The following is a 21,544-nucleotide window of genomic DNA, read 5'->3' on the forward strand; positions in this document are numbered from 1 at the left end:
ATTATTCTTCCAACCATTCAATCACAGGTCACAGGTTGGTTCTCTCCCACCCCACATGCCAGAAGGAAGGTTTCTTACCATATGGCAACAATTTACTCGCAACAAAAGTTGTGGCTTGCCACATATTTGGCCGAAATAAGTGTCACATTGGTAGACTCCGACCAAACATGCCCTAGTGTTCAGAAGGAAACGCCACGAACAAGGCGAAGAGCAATGCGGCATTACTCTTCTTTATTCCTTCCCATTTCTTTGGTATAAAAGGTTACACCGTAGCTGGATTAGTCTACGGACGAATTAAAAGCTTGCAGCGGTAGAAATTTTCCCTACGTTCTTGTTTTTCTCCTTTTTTTTAGTAACGTTTTTCTCCTTTTTCTTAGTCCACGGACTGGACGCACTCCACGGAACAACTGGGAAACCGGGAAACATTTGGCCCGCACGGCGTAGTAGATATCACTTTTTTTAAAGCCCAAGTAGGTAGGTACTACCTTGTCCCATAATATAAAAACATTTTTGATAATAATATAGTATCAAAAACGTTTTTATATTATGGGACGGAGGGAGTATAACTTAACTCCGTCTATTTTTAGCCACTTCTTCCATTTTCGCCTTAGCCAACTCTATTGTTTTCGCCGCAACCGCCTGTACCATCATCGGCACCGCACAGGCAAAATCGACAACCTGAGTGATGGCACCGGGGTCACTGTATTTGATGCTGCGTGATAGGAATAGGATAGAAGAAAGTTAGACAAGGTTCAAGAAAAGGAAGCTGCAGAGCATATTGTCGAGAAAAATAGAGAAGCCAGAGCATGAGCATACCCTTGTATCTTGAGCCATCCCTCCCTACCCTCTCGTTGTACCTTGATAGGATAGATGGATAATCCAATTAGAGAAAACTAATACCAAGTAAAGGAAGATGCAGATATCGATCCTCAAAGGAAGGAGGGAAGAGGATATAGATCGCATCACAGATAGTTGTGGGATCATGAACGGACCTGCGGCGTCGATCCTCTTCCCCTTCGAACGTTTCCATGCCCACTGCACGTTTGAACCGTCCCCAACCCGAGGTGGCCTTTCCATCACCGGACCCTTTTCCCATCTTAGCGTGCGTAGATAAGGCCGAGAGCTAACTGAAACCGTGGGTGCGATAATGGTGCTTGCGCAAGCTGAGTGTGTGTGATGGCACTCGGCTGCCGGTGGACGGATTTATATGCTCTCGCTCGTCGCCCGGCCGCTTGACCGGGCGGAGCCGCTCGGTTCGTTCGTCATATTCTATGGTTCGGGTGGTTGGCCATGAGCTAGCTAGTCGACGAGATGATGCATGACCTGGAGCACGGCGTACATGGATGATTGCTTGCCTGCCTGCCCACCTGCTCCATTGATCGAATAGAATACTTCCCACAAGCCGAAACTAACCAACTAGAGCACTCTGGCGGTTTGGCCTGAGGCCAGGTCGGCCAGAACGCGGTGTGAAATACTTGCAGCGACTTCACCCGACGGAGCGCCATTGTCAATGCTTTGCTTCCTCGCCGCGCGCGGCAGCCACCCCCACCCACGACGCGGCTCACAGCTCGGCGAGTCAACCGCCTCCTGCGTAGTCCATTAGTCTACTCGTTGGCCAACGAGACCAGGCCACCGGGTAGCTTCCCTCCTCCTCCTTCCCCGCCGGGCTATGGTATACTGGTATTTTAGGAGGGAGGACGCAAGCCCCGCTGATTGCTCCTGCTTCTTTTCCGCAGGTTTGGTCTGCGCAAAGCTAGGGCACTGCATGCAGCTGATACATACAAACTCCATGCAGGCAACAAGACTAGCAACACGCCAACACACATAGGTGCCCCGGCCGTACACACGGCGCTATGCCAACAAATCAACAATGGCATCTTGACATGACTGAACGTGCCATGCACACGCATTCGCTAATTGCACCAAGCCACTACCAGCTTGTTTACAATTTCGAAGTGGCAAAAACTTCATTCACACTCGAAATGGACAAATTTTTGAAATTGCGAAAAAATTGTTTCAAACAAATTACCGAATGTTTTGTTTATATTTGAATAATTTTAAATTTAAACATCTAGATAAAAGAAAATGTAGCACAAAGTTAATTGAACTGCATATGTAACCTGATCGTTAGTCCGTTTGACTCTTGGCTAGCACATATTAATTTTTTTGCCAAAAAAGTATTTTCAGTGCAAAAACTTAAAATAATGCTAGTGCAACATGATACGAAGTCTCAACCTAACAATTGGAAGAAAACTGTCCTACCGCTGTGCTACTAAAACCCATGTTTATTCAAAACGATCCATATTCTATTTTACATAGGAATTCAAACCAAATGAATTTTTTTGAACCAAAGGCAAAAATTTGGCCACCGGAAATTTCGGGAGATTTCGAGGAAATTTTAAGCCTTGGCATGAACACATGTGATCTCTTGTTTCACTCAATAACTACACGTAAGTTGACTGAATTTGCAATTTGAACAATTAGAGGAGGTAGAAACCTCTAGGAAGAAGAAAGAAAGAGCCAGACGTGGAGTATCTGCTCCCGAGCTCAAATGCTTGTTAATAAACAGTAAATAAAAAAAACTAGTAAACAAATTCAAAAAATTCTGAATTTTTTTGTGGTAAACTTTGACAAATGTTTTCCATCCTTAAAAAATTTCATCACGAAATATCATTCGTGCAAGTTGCGGCCAAAACAAAACAAAATCAACGCTCCGATAATGCTAGTTTTGAAACCCGCAAAAAATGCTAGTTTTGAAAACATTTTTTGCATGCATGCGCATAAAAATATTCGTCTGCTAATGTGTTAGATAGATTGCTTTGGTCCATTTGAAGAAAGAGGAGATCAAAGTTATATCATTGTAGTATTTCAAGATGATGAGCATTGTGAGGGAGGCTGTCGGTGTCAAAACCGGCGGATCTCGGGTAGGGGGTCCCGAACTGTGCGTCTAGGCCGGATGGTAACAGGAGACAAGGGACACAATGTTTTACCCAGGTTCGGGCCCTCTTAATGGAGGTAAAACCCTACGTCCTACTTGATTAATATTGATGATATGGGTAGTACAAGAGTAGGTCTACCACGAGATCAAGGAGGCTAAACCCTAAAAGCTAGCCTATGGTATGATTGTTGTATGATGAAGTTGTCCTACGGACTAAAACCCTCCGGTTTATATAGACACCGAAAATGGTTAGGGTTACACAAAGTTGGTTACAATAGTAGGAGATCTTGAATATCTGCATCGCCAAGCTTGCCTTCCACGCCAAGGAAAGTCCCATCCGGACACGGGACGGAGTCTTCAATCTTGTATCTTCATAGTCCTGGAGTTCGGCTGAAGGTATAGTACGGCTACCCGAACACCCCCTAATCCAGGACTCCCTCAGTAGCCCCTGAACCAGGCTTCAATTACGACGAGTCCGGCGCGTAGATTTTCTTCGGCATTGCAAGGCGGGTTCCTCCTCCAAATTCTTCATAAAAGTTTTGTAAACACCAAGAGTAGTGTCCGGCTCTGCAAAATAAGCTTCCACGTATTGCCATAGAGAGAGTAATATTAACACCAATCTAATCTGCTGACGTATTCCGCAGCGTGACATCACACTACGGCCAAGCCTTTATTCGAATCGTTTTCACTTCTCCACCTCAGTATGTTTTGCGAGGCGGTTTCCTTGGCACGTCTTGTCAAAGCAGAGATCGTGTCCCCTTTGTTTACAGGATTCTCGTTAATACGGACGTGGGTAACCCAACCGCGCCACTTATCACGGCGCTTGGGAGGCAAGCGAGTTTTACTAGGCTGGTGGGGACGCATAGTCGCATCCGCCCATATAAGGGGATAAGGATCCACCTTTTTACCTACGCCTTCTTCCTCCTTTGCCTATCCATCTTCTGCGCACCCGAGCTCCAGCGCCCGAGCCCGCACTTCCTACCTCAACCCTCTCCAACAATGTCTGGAGCGGGAGGCAAGTGGATGGTCTCCTCCGTCACGGAGGGCCATGTCAAAAAGTTAAGGAAGGCCGGATACTTGTCCAAAGACATCGCGCACCGGCTTCCTGAGGAGGGGCAGATTCTCCCCACCCCAAGGCCCCATGAGAGGGTAGTATTTCTTCCCCACTTCCTCCGCGGACTGGGTTTTCCTCTCCACCCATTTGTCCGCGGGCTCATGTTCTACTATGGCCTAGATTTCCACGATCTGGCCCCGAACTTCATCCTCAATATCTCGGCGTTTATCGTCGTGTGCGAGGCTTTCCTCTGCATTTGCCCCCATTTCGGCCTCTGGCTCAAGACCTTCAACGTCAAGCCAAAGGTGGTGCGTGGCAACCAGGCGGAGTGCCGAGGTGCCATGGCGGGCAAAATTGCCAACGTCCTATGGCTCGAGGGCTCCTTTGTGGAGACCTTGAAGGGGTGGCAGTCAGGGTGGTTTTACATCACCGAGCCACGCGATCCGAGGTGGATCGCAGCCCCTGAATTCCGATCCGGACCCCCTACGCGGCTCACGTCCTGGAAGGAGACGAGCTTGTCATGGGGCGACGAAGAAGAGTTGACCGGACTGCAAAAATGCATCTAGTCCCTGGTGAACAAGCATCTCAAGCTTGTCAACGTAATCCAGGTCATGCTCGTCCGCCGGATCCTTCCGTGTCAAGAACGGGACTTCAATTTGTGGGAGTTCAACCCGGCGTAGCACCGCACTCTGAGCAGGCTCTTCGACACGACGTACGAAGATGTTTGGAGGGGGCTAACCAAAGGCGCCGAGGCTCCCACATCCGCCTCCGAAGACCGCGGATTCAGCTCGCAGCGTCCTACTGGCGAGGTAAGATATTTCCATCCTTTACAGGATGTTAAGTTTTTTCATAGTTTGACTCTATGCGGGATCTAAACTCCCTCACCTTTGACAGGATTGGCGGGAGAAGTCCGAACAGATTAACTGTCCGGCTCCCTTGCCCGAAGACCCAGCCCCTGCTCTCCTAGAGAAGCTGCTGGTTCCGGCACCTTATGTGGTGCCGGAGAAGAGGGCCAAGAAGAAGAAGGCCACGGGGACTCGAAAGAGTTCCCGGCATATGGTGGTGTCGGACTCGTCGTCCGACGAGTCCGAGACGCACTCCTCCCCTGAAAACGAGGAGGACGAAGAAGAAACCTCTTCCCCTCCAGCGGGGGGAGGAGAGTAGAGGAAGGCCGCCCTAGTAGGGGAAGCCGAGGGGTCCAAAAAGAGGAAAACCCCTCCGCCGGAGTACGTCCCCGACGCCGACGAGGACGAAGAGGAGTGGCCGGACAGGGCCAAGCGTCCGGCGAGATCGTAAGTGTTCGGATACCAGAGTAACTCGTGATATTCCATTTGTTGCACAACTTTCCCTAACGTCGGATATAATCATGCAGTCCGCCCAAGGACGGGCTTGACGAGTCGTCGAGCGGCTCCCTGGATTCATCGGACGTGAATTCAGTTCCGCCCGCTGCTTCCCCCTGTGCAGCGGATGACGCCGAAGTGGCGTCGCGACAAGCTCCAGGGCGAGAGGAGGTGGTCCAGGAGGAGCTGCGAGGCGACCTCCCGGACTCCAGGAGTGAAGGGGACAAGACCCCCCTAGGCTCCAAGTCCGGCTTTAAGCCGGACACTGCGCTGGAATCACCAACGGTTCCGGACCGCGGTAGGCGAACTCCTGCCAAGAGGAGCAAGCCTACTGAGCCGGCGTCCTCCGTCCAACCGGAAGCGCCATACAATCTGCTGGAGGAGCTTAAGGGCGCCTCCAGCGACGAGGAGCACCGTGCCATCATGAGTACGGTGGTCCAGAAGGTTTGGTCCGCCAAAAGCGGACTGAATGAAGCTTGTGCTAGCCTTCTAACAGGCTTCGAGGTAAGTAAAAATATGTAAAAATATTACCATATAGACAGTAGCCCCTGATGCTCTGTTTGGCGTTCGGAAAGAAAAGACGAATAGAGGATCTATTAAATATCGTAGGAGTCTAACTAAAAAAGGAGTCAATATACGTATGCAGGTTTCGCTGCTGGCCACCGTCGCACTGACTGCGGAGGTGGGTGCCCTGAAGCAGGGCCTCGAGCGGACCGAGCAAGAGCTCGGCCTTGCCAAACGGCAGCTCGAGGAGAAAGAAGGTAAGAGATACCTTATAGAAAAAATGCCTATAGGAAGGCGCAATTGCAAAAAATGACAGGAGTATACTGCTTATTGTAGGGGCCACAACTGAGGTGGCGACCCTCAAGCAGGCCCTGTCCGAGGCCGAGAAGAAAGCGGCCACGGAGCGCGCCGAGTGGGAGAAATTTGAGGCGCAGGTCGGCAAGGTGCGGCAAGAGCTTCAGGTTCTCATGCAAAAACATGAGAGTTTGGAGCTCGACTCGAAGACGCGAGCGTCCGAGCTTGCTGCGGCCCTTAAAACTGCCAAATCTGCCAAGGCCGAAGCCCAGAAGGCCCTCCAGGAATTGGATGCGGTGAAAAAGATAGCAGCGGGTAAGGCATTCTATATGCAAAGCAGACATATAAAAGTAAACTACTTGTTACTTACCCGAATCCGGAACCCTCCAGGGGCATTCGCAGATCTTCCCTGCAGCGTATCCGATGCCGCTGCATTATACCGAGTCGAGGAAGGCAGCTCGACGGAGAAGGTGTTCTGGTCTCAGTACGCTGAGGCTGGACATCCTGTGCCCTTGAGCGACCAGCTGAAGCAGCTGGCCGAGCTCCACAAGGCGGCCGAACAGGCCCTGAAGGGCTTCATAGTTCGGCTGTGGCCTGGAGAGGCCCTGCCTGGGAGCTACTTTGGACTGGTGCGGCGGCTGGTGGAGGCTTGTCCAAGGCTCGAGGTCATCAAGCGCCCCGTCTGCATCGAAGGTGCCCGTAGGGCCCTTGCCCGTGCAAAGGTGCACTGGGGTAAGCTGGACGGTGAGAAGCTTGTGAAGGACGGGCCGCCACCGGGGAAGGAGCATCGCAAGCCCGAGAACTATTACAAGAATGTTCTTGCTGGTGCCCGCCTTGTGGCGGATGAATGTATCAAGGATGTAATTTTTGAATGAACTCGCTCGTGTTATCATGTGGCGCTGAAAACTTGTTCATATGCGCTAAGCAATGCTTGAATTTAAAATATTACTTTCTGTGCGGCCGTTCATCAAAAAATGGAGAGATGGCCAGTCGTCGGCTTCTGTCCCCATGCCACTAGTGCTGGGGTGTTCAGGATAAACCCGAGCGCTCTTTTTCCCATGATTGGGTCCGTCGAGGGAGGCAGTCAGCACAACGAACAAGGCAATCAGACTATAATGCTTGAACACTCTCACTTAGCCATAGAACTCTATAATTTTAAATTTCGGCGAAGCCCCTAGTATTCGGAAGACCGAGTTCGGGGTGCTATCCACGCCTTGGCCGGACAAAGCTGGTTCCTCGCTTGAAGCGGCATAAGCCTTTAAGGACTCGAAAAACCTCTCGAACAGCGACCGGTCTCTCATCTCATCATGACAGTCAGTTTTAGCTTTCTCCACTGAGGTGCTCAGCCTAGCTCAACTGGGGCACAATCGCAGTGGTTCTTCTAGTGCTACCTTAGCCGATATAGCAGAACGTAAGGCACCAAAACATAGGAGCCGGGCAAACCCAACTATTGACCCAAATCATGATTCGGAGCCGATGCAATAGTGCTATAAGTTCGGGGTGCCGCACTTGTGAAAGTGGATGGACTTCTCACGCCATATTGATGGGTACTGAAGCCCCTGGCGTATTTTGCCGTACCATAGTGTACGGATGCAGCATGTTATTAATAAACATATATATAAAAAGAGGGTAATGCAAAAAATAGACAAAAAGCTATGCATTGTTTATAGAAAGGCTGCTATGAAAGCGGAACGATACAAATAGTGCGATAAGCAAAATAAATTGGACTATTTAACATGTCCTGGCCAGGGGCAGGCCGCGGAATTATATTAAAAAACAGGTATACTGCTCGCGATAGAGACCACTTGGGAGTTCCATAATGCAGCGTGGCTCGTCTGCTTCCCTGGATCTTGCATCGTTTGTGCGGCAGTTGAATTGCCAAACGGGTCATCCGAAGTATGAAGTCCTGAGAGTAAGAGAAAAAAGAAGGAATCCGGCAGCCCCTGGTGCAGTTTAAGCCGTATTTCGGGCGTGCCATGATAGTGCCCCTTCCCCTGTGCCCATGGTATTTCAAGGGCGTAATTATGTACACGAAGCGCTAGTTTCGCTATATCGCGAGGGCTAGGGTTGGGGCCGCATTGCTACGCTAGCTCGGAATGTGCCAGGCGGTCTTGTTGTAGGGTACTCCGGGCACGCTTGACAGTGTCCGGCTTTTTGGAGGCCGAACTGGGGAACTGCCTAGAAAGGCTGCTTTGTACTTATGCTGCGAGCGCTGCCGTGTGCTCCTCCATTCGGAGGGAGCGTTCAGTGTTCCCATTGACCGTGATTACTCCTCTAGGGCCTGGCATCTTGAGCTTGAGGTATGGATAGTGCGGTATCGCGTTGAATTTTGCGAATGCGGTTCGCCCGAGCAGTGCGTGATAACCACTACGGAACGGGACTATGTCGAAGATTAACTCCTCGCTTCGGAAGTTATCCGGAGATCCGAAGACCACTTCCAGTGTAACTGAGCCTGTACAGTTGGCTTCTACACCTGGTATGACGCCTTTAAAGGTCGTTTTGGTGGGCTTGATCCTCGAGGGATCTATGCCCATCTTTCGCATTGTATCCTGGTAAAGTAGGTTCAGGCCGCCGCCGCCATCCATGAGGACTCTTGTGATATGAAATCCATTAATGATTGGGTCTAGAACCAATGCGGCGAAGCCGCCATGACGGATGCTAGTGGGGTGGTCCCTTCGATCAAAGGTGATCGGGCAGGAGGACCATGGGTTGAACTTTAGGGCGACCGGCTCCATCGCATATACGTCCCGTAACGCACGCTTCCGCTCCCTCTTGGTGATGTGGGTTGCGTATATCATGTTCACCGTCCGCACTTGCAGGGGAAACCCTTCTGTCCACTGTTGTTCGCCGGCCTGGGCTCCTCCTCGTCGTCACTATGCAGCCCCTTGTCTTTGTTTTCGGCTCTTAACTTGCCTGCCTGCTTGAACACCCGACAATCCCTGTTGGTGTGATTGGCTGGCTTTTCGGGGGTGCCATGTATCTGGCACAAGCGGTCGAGTATTCGGTCCAAACTGGACGGGCCCTGAGTTTTTCTTTTGAATGGCTGTTTCCGTTGACCGGATTTGTAGCCTCGGAATCCGGCATTAACTGCCACATCCTCGTTGTTGTCGCTGTTAACGCGGCGCTTTTGTTTGTTCCGACGCGACCTGTCACTTTTGTCCTTGGTATTCGAATTACCAGTGTTCTTGGTTAAGTTGTTACTGCGAGCTAGCCAGTTGTCTTCTCCCGCGCAAAAGCGGGTCATGAGTGTCGTGAGGGTTGCCATAGATTTCGGCTTTTCCTGTCCCAGGTGCCGGGCCAGCCACTCGTCACAGATATTATGCTTGAAGGCTGCTAAGGCCTCTGCGTCCGGACAGTCAACTATCTGGTTTTTCTTTGTTAGGAACCGTGTCCAGAATTGCCTGGCCGATTCTTCTGGCTGCTGAATTATGTGGCTTAGGTCATCGGCGTCCGGTGGTCGCACATAAGTGCCCTGGAAGTTGTCAAGGAATGCGGCTTCCAGGTCCTCCCAAGAACCGATTGAGTATGCTGGCAAGCTGTTAAGCCAATGTCGGGCCGGTCCCTTAAGTTTGAGTGGGAGGTATTTGATGACATGTAGATCATCGCCGCGGGCCATGTGGATATGAAGGAGATAATCCTCGATCCTACCGCAGGATCTGTTGTGCCATCGTACGATTTGATGTTTACGGGTTTGAAGCCCTCAGGGATTTTATGATCCATTACTTCATCTGTGAAGCATAGTGGGTGTGCGGCGCCTCTGTATTGGGCTATATCACGACGCAGCTTGAAGGAGCTTTGTCTATTGAGTTCGACCCGGCCGGATTCATTGCGTCCGGAGTGACGATCACCGTCACATGCCGTGGGGCGCCTGCGCGATCCGTAGATCGATCTTGTTTGCCTTGCCTTGTCCTCCAGGATGTCGCGCAGGTCGGGCGCATTTTCCCGTGCCTTAGTATGCTTGACACGGTGCCGGGGCATGGCTTGAGTGGAGGGCCAAGAGGCCTCTCTGTCGCGGCCACGAGGTGGCCGGTCGGCCATGTCATGCACTGGTGATGTAGGTGCGTCCTCCTCTAGTCGGGGTAGCAGCCTGCGCTTTGGGTAACTCGTGGAGGGGTGTTCGAGTTCATACTCTTCGGCCGCAAGGACTTCAGTCCATCTGTCAGCTAGCAAATCCTGATCAGCTCTAAGCTGTTGCCGCTTTTTCTTGAGGCTGCTTGCCGTGGCCATGAGCCTGCGTTTAAAACGCTCTTGTTCGGCAAGATCCTCTGGCACGACAAACTCGTCGTCGTCGAGGCTTGCCTCGTCTTCGGAGGGAGGCGTATAATTATCGTCCTCAACCTCTTGGTCCGCCGCCCTCTCGTGAGGGCTGGCTTCTCTGTCCTCCTGTGCCGAATTTTGCTGGAGGGGGTGTTCTTCGGCGCTATCCGTAGTAGTGTTATCTCCCGTGCCGGAATCACCGTTTTTGCTTTGGCGGGATTTAGAGCGGCGCCGCTGACGCCGGCGCTTGGGCTGTTTCTTAGAGGTATCGTTCACCGCTGTTCCATCGCCATCTCCATCCTTTGGAGTGTCCACCATATATATGTCATATGACGAGGTGGCCTTCCAACGCCCTACAGGTGCTGGTTCTTGTTCGTCTCCTGCATCGCCGTCCATGCCGTTGATGTCTTCGGAGTCGAAGTCAAGCATGTCGGTTAAGTCGTCGACAGTGGCTACGAAGTGGGTGGTGGGTGGGTTTTGAATTTCTTCATCGTCCATATCCCAACCTTGCTGACCGTAGTCCGGCTAGGGCTCTCCTGATAAAGAGAGAGACTTTAGAGAATTCAGGATGTCGCCGAAGGGCGAGTGCTGAAAGATGTCCACGGCGGTGAACTCCATTATCGGCGCCCAATCGGATTCGATCGGCGGGGGCGCGGGGGGCTCGGAGTTTGGAGAGGAATCCGGCTCCTCGGAGTCACAGGCCATGCGGAGTGCGGGGCTGGAGTTCGGCTCGATTGCCTCTGAGATCGCAGGCCCTGAGGCAGCGTCCAACCGCTGATCCTCGATTGGCGCAGTGGGTTTCGAATCAATGGTTGGAACCGATGCGTGTGCGGCCTCCAAGGCGCTGTTCGGCGGCAGAGCTATATCATGCCCATCGAGACAATGCGGCACGCTTGGCTGTGGCTCGAATCCGTCGAAGATCAAGTCCCCGCGGATGTCAGGCGTGTAGTTTAGGCCTCCAAACCTGACCTGATGGCCAGGGGCGTAACTTTCGATCTGCTCAAGGTGACCAAGCGAGTTGGCCCGCAGTGCGAAGCCGCCGAAGACGAAGATCTGTCTGGGGAGAAAACTCTCACCCTGGACTGCATCGTGGTTGATGATTGAAGAAGCCATCGGGCCTGAAAGTGATGACACAGAGGAACTCTCAATGAAAGCACCAATGTCGGTGTCAAAACCGGCGGATCTCGGGTAGGGGGTCCCGAACTGTGCGTCTAGGCCGGATGGTAACAGGAGACAAGGGACACAATGTTTTACCCAGGTTCGAGCCCTCTGGATGGAGGTAAAACCCTACGTCCTGCTTGATTAATATTGATGATATGGGTAGTACAAGAGTAGGTCTACCACGAGATCAAGGAGGCTAAACCCTAAAAGCTAGCCTATGGTATGATTGTTGTATGATGAAGTTGTCCTACGGACTAAAACCCTCCGGTTTATATAGACAGCGAAGAGGGTTAGGGTTACACAAAGTCGGTTACAATAGTAGGAGATCTTGAATATCCGCATCGCCAAGCTTGCCTTCCACGCCAAGGAAAGTCCCATCCGGACACGGGACGGAGTCTTCAATCTTGTATCTTCATAGTCCTGGAGTTCGGCTGAAGGTATAGTCTGGCTACCCGAACACCCCCTAATCCAGGACTCCCTCAGTTCTCGTCGTGATCCAAATCACCGATGACCAAGTGCCGAGCGGACGGCACCTCCGCGTTCAACACACGTACGGTTGGGAAGACGTGTCCTCCTTCTTGATCCAGCAAGGGGAAGGAGAGGTTGATGGTGATCCAGCAGCACGACGGCGTGGTGGTGGAAACAGCGGTGATCTCGGCAGAGCTTCGCCAAGCTCCAACGAGAGAGAGAGGTGTTACGGGGGGAGAGGGAGGGGCCAGGGACTTGGTGCGGCTGCCCTCCCTTCCCCCACTATATATAGGGCCCCTAGGGGGGCGCCGGCCCTAGGAGATGGGATCTCCAAGGGGGGGCGGCGGCCAAGGGGACTTGCCCCCCAAGCCAAGTGGGGCGCCCCCCACCCCTAGGGTTTCCAACCCTAGGCGCAGGGGGAGGCCCATGGGGGGCACACCAGCCCACCAGGGGCTGGTTTCAACCCCACTTCAGCCCATGGGGCCCTCCGGGATAGGTGGCCCCACCCGATGGACCCCCAGGACCCTTCCGGTGGTCCCGGTACAATACCGATTACCCCCGAAACCTTCCCGATGGCCGAAACTGGACTTCCTATATATAAATCTTCACCTCCGGACCATTTCGGAACTCCTCGTGACGTCCGGGATCTCATCCGGAACTCCGAACAACTTTCGGGTTACCGCATACTAATATCTCTACAACCCTAGCGTCACTGAACCTTAAGTGTGTAGACCCTACGGGTTCGGGAGACATGCAGACATGACCGAGACGACTCTCCGGTCAATAACCAACAGCAGGATCTGGATACCCATGTTGGCTCCCACATGTTCCACGATGATCTGATCGGATGAACCACGATGTCAAGGATTCAATCAATCCCGTATCCAATTTCCTTTGTCATTTGGTACGTTACTTGCCCGATATTCGATTGTCGGTATCCCAATCCCTTGTTCCATCTCGTTACCGGCAAGTCACTTTACTCGTTTCGTAAAACATCATCCCGTGACCAACTATTTAGTTACACTGAGCTCATTATGATGATGCATTACCGAGTGGGCCCAGAGATACCTCTCCGTCATATGGAGTGACAAATCCCAGTCTCGATTCATGCCAACCCAACAGACACTTTCGGAGATACCTGTAGTGTACCTTTATAGCCACTCAGTTACGTTGTGACGTTTGGCACACCCAAAGCACTCCTACGGTATCCCGGAGTTGCACAATCTCATGGTCTAAGGAAATGATACTTAACACTTAGAAAAGCTCTAGCAAACGAACTACACGATCTTGTGCTATGCTTAGGATTGGGTCTTGTCCATCACATCATTCTCCTAATGATGTGATCCCGTTATCAATGACATCCAATGTCCATGGTCAGGAAACCGTAGCCATCTATTGATCAACGAGCTAGTCAACTAGAGGCTTACTAGGGACATGTTGTGGTCTATATATTCACACATGTATTACGATTTCCGGATAACACAATTATAGCATGAACAATAGACAATTATCACGGACAAGGAAATATAATAATAACCATTTTATTATTGCCTCTAGGGCATATTTCTAACACCGACACTTACCGAAAAGGTGCAACCCGGACTCTTGTTCCCTTTTGCAGAGATCAAAGAACAACAAAGCAAGGACACACATGATTCCTTAGGGCATCTCCAACGCTAGTCCCTAAACGGACACCACAATTGTCCTCTTTTTTTCACCCGGGCGTGATCCGTGGACATGATGCCGGAGGGAGCCCTCCAGCCCTTAATCACAAAAAAATCCTTTGTCCGGTTAGGAGGAGAAAGAAGAGGGAGGACTATGCATGTGGTGGATATGTGGGTGTGGTGTGTGATTGGGAGGGGAGAGAGAAAAGAGAGGAGGGCGGTGTGGGGCTTTTTCTTGGTCAAGTGGATGTCCGGACATTCACAAAGCTCCCCCAATTAGGTTCCGGTTTGCGGGGAAAATGATGTCCGAACCACTCCGCAAACCAATAGGGGGGCTCCATTGGATTACAAAAGTTGACAAAAGTGATCCGGACACCACAATTCAAACATATGTCGGAGCTTTAAGGGTTTTGAAGCTGCCCTCATTTCTTTTTATATTTACTAGTTGATAAAAACCATTACAGGTAGTAGTGTATGGACTAATTAAAAGCCGAACTAAGTGTACAGATTAAACGCTCTCCACGCACACCGCAAGACAAAAGGAAATATCTGTCCTACACCACTGGGTACATATATTTTTTATGATAAAGAGCACTTTTATTAGGGCACCGCTACGCGTCTCCCGGCGGATGTATTAAAAACATCCGCCGCATGGAGCACCATTGGATGAGCGCCCTGACAGCCATCTGATCTAATCATCGCACGCGCGTGACCATCTCCCTACTTCCTGCAACAGCCGCTCAGTTTCGGAAACAGAATCCCCTCACCGTCGTCCTGCCACAGCTTTGCCCAGCGCGGTGGCAGTCGCCACCACCGCCCAATCGCTGCCACCGGCGCACCAGGGAAGTAGTCCTTGCCGTGCTCGCCGGAGTTGCTGCTCCTCCTCCGTCTCAGCCCCGCGAGCAGTTGCTAGCTCCAATCGAGCACGACGGCGGCGACCTCTCACACCCGACGCTTCTTCGGCGTTTTTTGCAACCAGAGCTATGTTTCCAAAACATGCCTCATGTTGCAATATCTGACCACTTACTCTCTATCGTCGGGCGCTCGTGCGGCGCTGCAACTCGGGCTATGTTTCTGAAACAAGACCCTTGTTGCAGAAAAAAAACATTCACAATAGAAACAATTCCTTTCTTTCTGAAACAATAGATATGTTGCAGAAATCTTTTGAAACAAGACTCCAGTTGCAGAAAAAAACCTTCACCACTGAATCGTTTTTCCTTTCTTTCTGAAACTAGTCCTGTGTTGCAGAAATCAACTGAAACAAACCCTTATTGCAAGAAAACGACTCATCGTGCCGGACTACCTTGTTGCCAACGTGGCTGCTTGATCAGGATTGATCTAACGGCTACGCAAGCGGCGGACGCTCTCGCGCGCATCAGCCGGTTGAAGATAAGTTTTTCCCCTTTTATTAACTCAAATAATGTCGCATCAAACAGATACACAAAGATACATTGTTTAGTCTCTTGGCGCCATGTTTGCATTGCTTTCCTGTCTTGGTCCTTATCGTCGGCCACGCGCTGCATTTAGCTCCCGGTTCACGGCATCGTTGTCACTGTGTTCAACTAATTCACGCAGCATGACAGGATAGAAAGTTAGACAACGCTCAAGCTAAACGTCTAGAAAATTAACCTACAGCAGAGCATTCTGAAAGAAAATAGAGAAGCCAGAGCACGAGCAGACCGTTGTTGCCGCCGTGGTGTCAGCTGCGGAGGAGGGTTGGGCTGGTGCAGTTGAAGCAGCTGCCGATAGGGGTTCGTCTTGTCATAATTCACGCTATCAACGCACAACGATTGGACAGATAAAGCTAAGTGTAAAATAGCAAGAAAAGAGACAGAGAGGGATGCTGATCCTCAAAGGAAGGTAGGGAATGATGAGCAAACCTTGTTTGTGATTGTGAATTCGACGCCTGAGCTGCAGAAAAAGATTGTGAGTTCGTCGTAGTAGAGGTTGGCCTGCTGCCAGTCCCAGACCCAGTGGTCGCCTGAGTGTTGGACTCCACCGGCGGACCACGCCACAAATCTCCGACCCTCGCATAATTCCTCGGTAGAACACAGCGGGCAGAATATCATCGGCGTTCCTTCTGAACCCTCCTCCCCTAGCCGCTCCAAACTCTCCCACGGCTCCAGCTCCCTGGACTCCACCACCGTACAACAATCCTGCTGGGATCGGTCCTCCGAGGGCACCTGCGAACGCTCTCACGGCTGCAGCTCCCATGCGTCCACCACCGCTCCCTCCCGCCGGGAACTGTCCTCCGCCCGCACCTACAAACCCTCCTCCGCCTGCCACTGGCCTGGCTCCGCCACCGTACCCGCCCACCGGGAACTGTCGTCTGGCTGCTCCTCCGCCTGCAGCTGGCCTGGCTCCGCCACCTCCTACTTGGAACTGGTACTGTCCTCCTACGCCTGCACCCACGGCTGCAGGTCCCCTGGACCCAACACCATTCCCTCCCCTACCTCCGATCGCTCGCCCAGCAGCACCACCATTCCCTCCCTTGCCTGCACCTGCAAACGCCTCCCTACCTCCGAAAACTGGCTCATCTCCTCCTGGCATCGTACTACTCGAGCAGTACTTAGCTAAGGTCGATCGTAAGGTAATCGTGAGACGATAGTATTTCTGCAAAGTGAGTGGTGGCGCTTTACAAGAGTGTTGAATGATGAGGAACGCCTCCGGTGCACGGATTTATAGGGTCGACCGTCGCCCTTCACCACGCCGCTTGACCAAATTGAGCCAGTTCGTTCGTCATATCATATTGTTTTGGACGGCACATATCTATTAGCCTATGGCCCATGAATCGACGAGATCAGGACTAGATCACGGTCACGGATGATCCCTTACCTGCCCAGTTGCCAGTGATGGATCATTAGAATACTTTCCCACAAGCCAACATGGATTTGGATTACTCCACTAGAGAACACTTGGCTGCTTGGCCAGAGCCCAGAACGTTGTGTGAACCCGCAGTTTCGGCGCCTTGACCCGAGGCGGCGTCGTTGATCGTCAACGTTGCCTTTGCCGCGGCAGCCAACCACCCACGACGCGGCTCAAAGCTCGGCAAGCAGCTGAGTATAGTAACACAAGCTCCAACGTACCCCATACACTACTCGTCGGCCGATTCAGACCCAATCCATCAAGCAGCTTCCTTCCTCCCCGTTGTGCTATTTTAATTAGGAGTGTCATTTTGCCATGCACTAGTAGAAAAAACCCCATTCGTCCCGGTTGGTAAGGGTCTTTTGTCCCGGTTTGTGAACCGGGACTAAAAGGTCGTTGCTAATGTTCTAACCCTTTAGTCCCGGTTCTTACACGAACCGGGACAGATGGGCCTCCATGTGGCCGGTGCGCCGAACCCAGGCAGGAGGGCCTTTGGTCCCGGTTGGTGGCACCAACCGGGACCAATAGGCATCCACGCGTCAGCATTTCAGGGGCTGGGGTTTTTGTTTTTTTAAAAGGGGGGTGTTGGGGGTTTAATTTAGGTGTTTCATATAGTATTGTGTTAGCTAGCTAATTAATAGAGAGAAGTGTCCTCTCTTATGTCCGTGCTTGGTCAACGCTATATATACATATATATAGAGAGGACTAGACACGCTAGCTAGTAAGCAAATGAAGGAAACAGAAGATCGTCATGAACATATGCATACAGAGAGAAGTGATATCGACCACCTCTCCTTCTCCGAGAGATTGGTCGAACAACAAGTTCTCGTATATCTATCCGACACTACCGGCTACATATATACAATAATTATCTCTTATAATGTAATTAATGTCCTAATTATATATTAACACAGGGTCCACATAGTATTCTCCGTCTTCAGCAATCACGTGGTCAAGGAAGAATGCCGCCAATTCCTCTTGAATTGCTCGCATACGATCTGGTGCTAGGAGTTCGATCATCCCGCATCCGATTTGAACAAAGGGGTCAATACATACATATATATATATGAATAAATGAAACTCAACGCAAATGATGGTAATAAAATAAAATTGTGAATATTATTGCTTACGCACTTCATATTGTTCATCAGAGTAGCCCCGTTCACAGGTCGTGTGGCGGATGGACTCGCAAACGTAGTATCCACAAAAATCATTCCCTTGTTCCTGCCACAACCACTTTACAAGAAATAGAGGTCAATCAAACTGATAAGCAAGCATGTCAAATGGTATTGATGAAACTAGCGCTTGAATCACTAGGAGGTGTGTGGAACATGTTACTACAGTACTTACTTTCGGGTGTCTAAATTGCAGCTTCTTCGGCAGTCCCGGAGCTTTTTTGGTAATTTTTCTCCAAACCCTGCCAGACAAAGAAAACAATTACTTGATATCAGGAAATGAACAAAGTTGCTAATATGGTGGATAATGATCGATTTAACTTACTTCTCGAGCATTTGAGTCATGTCCGCATAGTCCTGGGGATCTTTTCGTCTCGAGTCTAAGACGGTTACTAGTCCCTACTCAAGCTTAATCTCTAGGAATACATAGTGGAACCTGCGCACGCATGCATAACTCATCAATTACATTACTATAACCTGGACTAATAAGGGAAACCGAATATGCACAAGACAATAACACTCACTTGAAGTTGTAAGGAAAGAGTATTATATCTTTGTTTTCATTTATTACCAATGATCGTAGCAAGTTGGCCTCGGTATCTTCGGACGATATTTGACCTCAGTTGCATCTATGAGATTTGTGTTAATGAACCCAATATCACCGATTTGTCTTTTCTTCAATTCGGCGATCTTCAATCTGCATAATATAGTGAGGATAATTATAAATACATGTAATGAAAGAGTTGACCTATATAGAGAGACTTAATGACAGAAGTAGTACTACTTACAGACGGTAGCAAGTGACCGTTGCTTTATCGAGGGCCTTTTGATTGAAAAACTAGAAGAACTCCTCAAATGGAACATTCAACAGTTCAATTCCAACGAGGTCATGCTCCTCTCTAACTCTCAGCGTCAAAGTATTCCTCCTCCCAGACTCTTCGCAGGTTTTCATATACCAATCATGGAATCTTCGCATCATCGTTGTTAGAGATCTTTCATCTTTGATGAGAGGCTTCCCGTACTCGTATTTGTGTTCCTCCACCTCCAAGAACTCATAATGTACATTGTCGGGCAGGTAATCTCCAAGATTGCTATAACCGGGCGCCATCCTCGGATCATTAGTAGGCACGTTGAGCGGGGGGCACAATTGGTTCGCTTGCTCGCCGAGATGGGGAATTTTTTCCCCAGCTCGTCGTTCTTTTCACCTTTGATCACTGACAGTACTTCCCAACCGCTCCGCTTCGACAAATGACTTTGAAATAATGTGGTCATAGTTGCCTTTCGGCGGAGACTTTGCTGGTTTTTCAGGGCAGCCAGAGTGCGCTTCGCTTTCACCGGATCTACCTTCTCCTCTGGAGGTGGATGTTTCTTTGCTTTCACCCCTTCAAAGAAGTTCCTCACTTCGGCTCGTGCGATCTTGGTGTTCTCCTCCAGGGTCCTCTCGTATGGTAAATTCTATGGAGTCTTCAGAGAAGGGCCGAATCTGTATTGCCTCCCGCCTCTAGCTGTACCGCTAGACGCTGGCAGAGCAGACGGAGCGGCTGCGGCTGTCTTCTTTCCTTGCTTACGAGGCGGAGGAGAAGGACTATGACGCGCCGGAGCAGCCGGAGCGGCGGCGGGTCTCTTCTGCCCTTGCTGACGAGGCGGAGAAGGAGGAGGCTGGCTGCTCGGGCGCGCCGGCGCAGGTGGAGAAGGAGGTGGAGTGCCGCCATGCACCGGAGAAGGAGGCCGAGTGCCCTGATCGTCACTCGCCGGAGGAGGAGGCGGTGGAGGAGGCGGAGTGACCTGACTCGCCGGAGAAGGAGGCGGTGGAGGAGGCGGAGTGCCCTGACTCGCCGGAGGAGGAGGAGGCGGAGGCATCAAGTTCGGAAGGTTGATGAGCTCCTTCCACCATAGGCATGGAGTCTTCAGAGCAGAACGCAGCCGAGTCTCCGCTTCACCGGTAGGGTGGTCAAGCTGGAGGTCCTCAAATCCCTCCGTTATTTCATCCACCATCACCCTAGCATATCCTTCTGGAATCGGCTGGCAGTGAAAAGTTGCGCCGGGTTCAGTAGGAAAAACAGAGCCAACAGCCGACTTGACCTTTAAATTCATCCATTGCGTCATAAGGTGGCAATTTTGAGACTCCGTGATAGCATCCACGGGATAGCTGGCAGGAGCCGTCAAGACATGCTCCGGCTGAAGCAGCTCGGTGGAAGCCATGCTGCTTCTCCGCTGAGATGGCAGGGTAGCTTCGGGGGAAGCTTCGGCAGGTCGCTTGCTGCGATTTGCTTCTCATTCCTCTATCGCTTGTACCCTTGCGTGCAGCGCCTGAATTTGGGCATGCTCCACTTTTTTCCTCCTCTCCTGGCATTTGTAACCGCCCACGTCCGGAAAACCAGCATTCCACGGAACGGAGCCTGGCGTGCCTCGTGTCCGTCCAGGGTGCTCAGGATTACCGAGGGCCATTGTGAGCTCGTCGTTCTCTCTGTCTGGAACGAACGTCCCTTGTTGCGCTGCATCGATATAGTGCTTTAGCTTCTTGACTGGTATGTTCATTTGCTCGTCCGTCCAAACGCATTTCCCTGATACAGGGTCCAAGGTTCCGCCAGCCCCGAAGAACCAAGTCCGGCAACGGTCTAGCCAGTTCATTGTCTCTGGTTCGATCCCTTTATCAAGCAGATCATTCTCAGCCTTGGCCCACTTAGGCCGGGCTTTGAGGTAGCCACCCGACCCCGTGCGATGGTGAAGCTTCTTCTTTGCAGCATTTTTCTTGTTTGTCGCCGACATCTTCTTACTCTTTTCCGATGTCTTGTAGGCCACAAATGCGGGCCAGTGATCTCTGATCTTCTCATATCTGCCGATGAATTCTAGTGTCTCTTCTTTGTCAACAAACGTTTTCAGATCATTCTTCCACCTCCTGAATAGGTCTTCCATCTCCTTAAGAGCATGAGACTTGATTAATTTCTCTTTAACTCGCTTCTCCGGATCCTCCTCTGGCGGGAGGGTGAAATTTGCCTTCAGCTCAGTCCAAAGATCATCTTTCTGCATATCATTGACATAAGACACCTCGGGGTCTTCGTTCTTAGGCTTACACCATTGCTGGATGCTGATCGGGATCTTGTCCCTAACAAGAACCCCGCACTGAGCATCACATGCTTCCTTTGTCCGGATGGGTTCAATCGGCATGCCATCGCGTGCGATTTTTATGATCTCAAACCTTTCATCCAAGCGCAACTTTTTCTTCGGGCCTCGTCTCTTTACCGAAGTTATGCTCGATCCGAAGGGCTAGAAAAAAGAAGAATTAGACGAGAGTTAACTAATATGTGTACATACCAAAACAATGAATGCATCAGTTAGCTAGTCATCACGGGCTTAACTAATATATTTACCTGGCCGGACTCTGTTTGGGCACCGGAGCCGTCACCACGGGCTCCGTCTTGCACCAGCATTGGGTCACCGGAGCCATCATAATCATGTCTTTCCTCCTCCATTCTTCGATCACCGTAGCCTGCTTCTTCTTCACCCTGTTCTGCTTCCAGACCATCATTGTCGTTAAGATACGACATGACATCACCTCCGGCTAAGATTATGTCCCCCAACACCTGTTCTTGTTCCTTGCCTCTTCCGAACTCCATTGTTTCTGCAAATATTACAACATGGCAATTATTACACAAACATGACAGCATGTGGATATATTAGTGGCAAATGTAGACCTAGCTTATTCCGGGTTTGGGGTGGCCTCGGCAACGCTTCAAGGGTAGGGGCGCGGCAGGAGGGGGTAGGAGACCGACATTGTTTTTTTCTAGTGTTTGGGTGTCCTCGAGAGTTTTGGTCGAGCGAGA

General features: G+C 50.9%; 1 protein-coding gene and 1 long non-coding RNA gene across 2 annotated transcripts; both read right to left on the reverse strand.

Annotated features, from left to right (window-relative positions):
* Positions 1-693: 693 nt before the first annotated feature.
* Positions 694-1,232, reverse strand: LOC147958291 (uncharacterized). The gene is made up of 3 exons (XR_015610994.1): positions 993-1,232; positions 817-857; positions 694-712 (listed from the first exon to the last, which is right to left on the reverse strand). It is a non-coding gene; the product is annotated as an uncharacterized LOC147958291 (long non-coding RNA).
* Positions 1,233-15,063: 13,831 nt separating this feature from the next.
* Positions 15,064-16,343, reverse strand: LOC147958292 (uncharacterized). Its single transcript, XM_087537091.1, has 2 exons — positions 15,561-16,343; positions 15,064-15,453 (listed from the first exon to the last, which is right to left on the reverse strand). Exons 1-2 carry the CDS (start codon positions 16,228-16,230, stop codon positions 15,449-15,451), a joined length of 675 nt encoding a protein of 224 aa, XP_087393217.1. The 5' UTR covers positions 16,231-16,343; the 3' UTR covers positions 15,064-15,448.
* Positions 16,344-21,544: the final 5,201 nt, after the last annotated feature.

Source organism: Triticum urartu, chromosome 7A, assembly GCF_056163025.1.
Source record: "Triticum urartu cultivar PI428250 chromosome 7A, HENAU_Tu73, whole genome shotgun sequence".
NCBI lineage: Eukaryota > Viridiplantae > Streptophyta > Magnoliopsida > Poales > Poaceae > Triticum > Triticum urartu.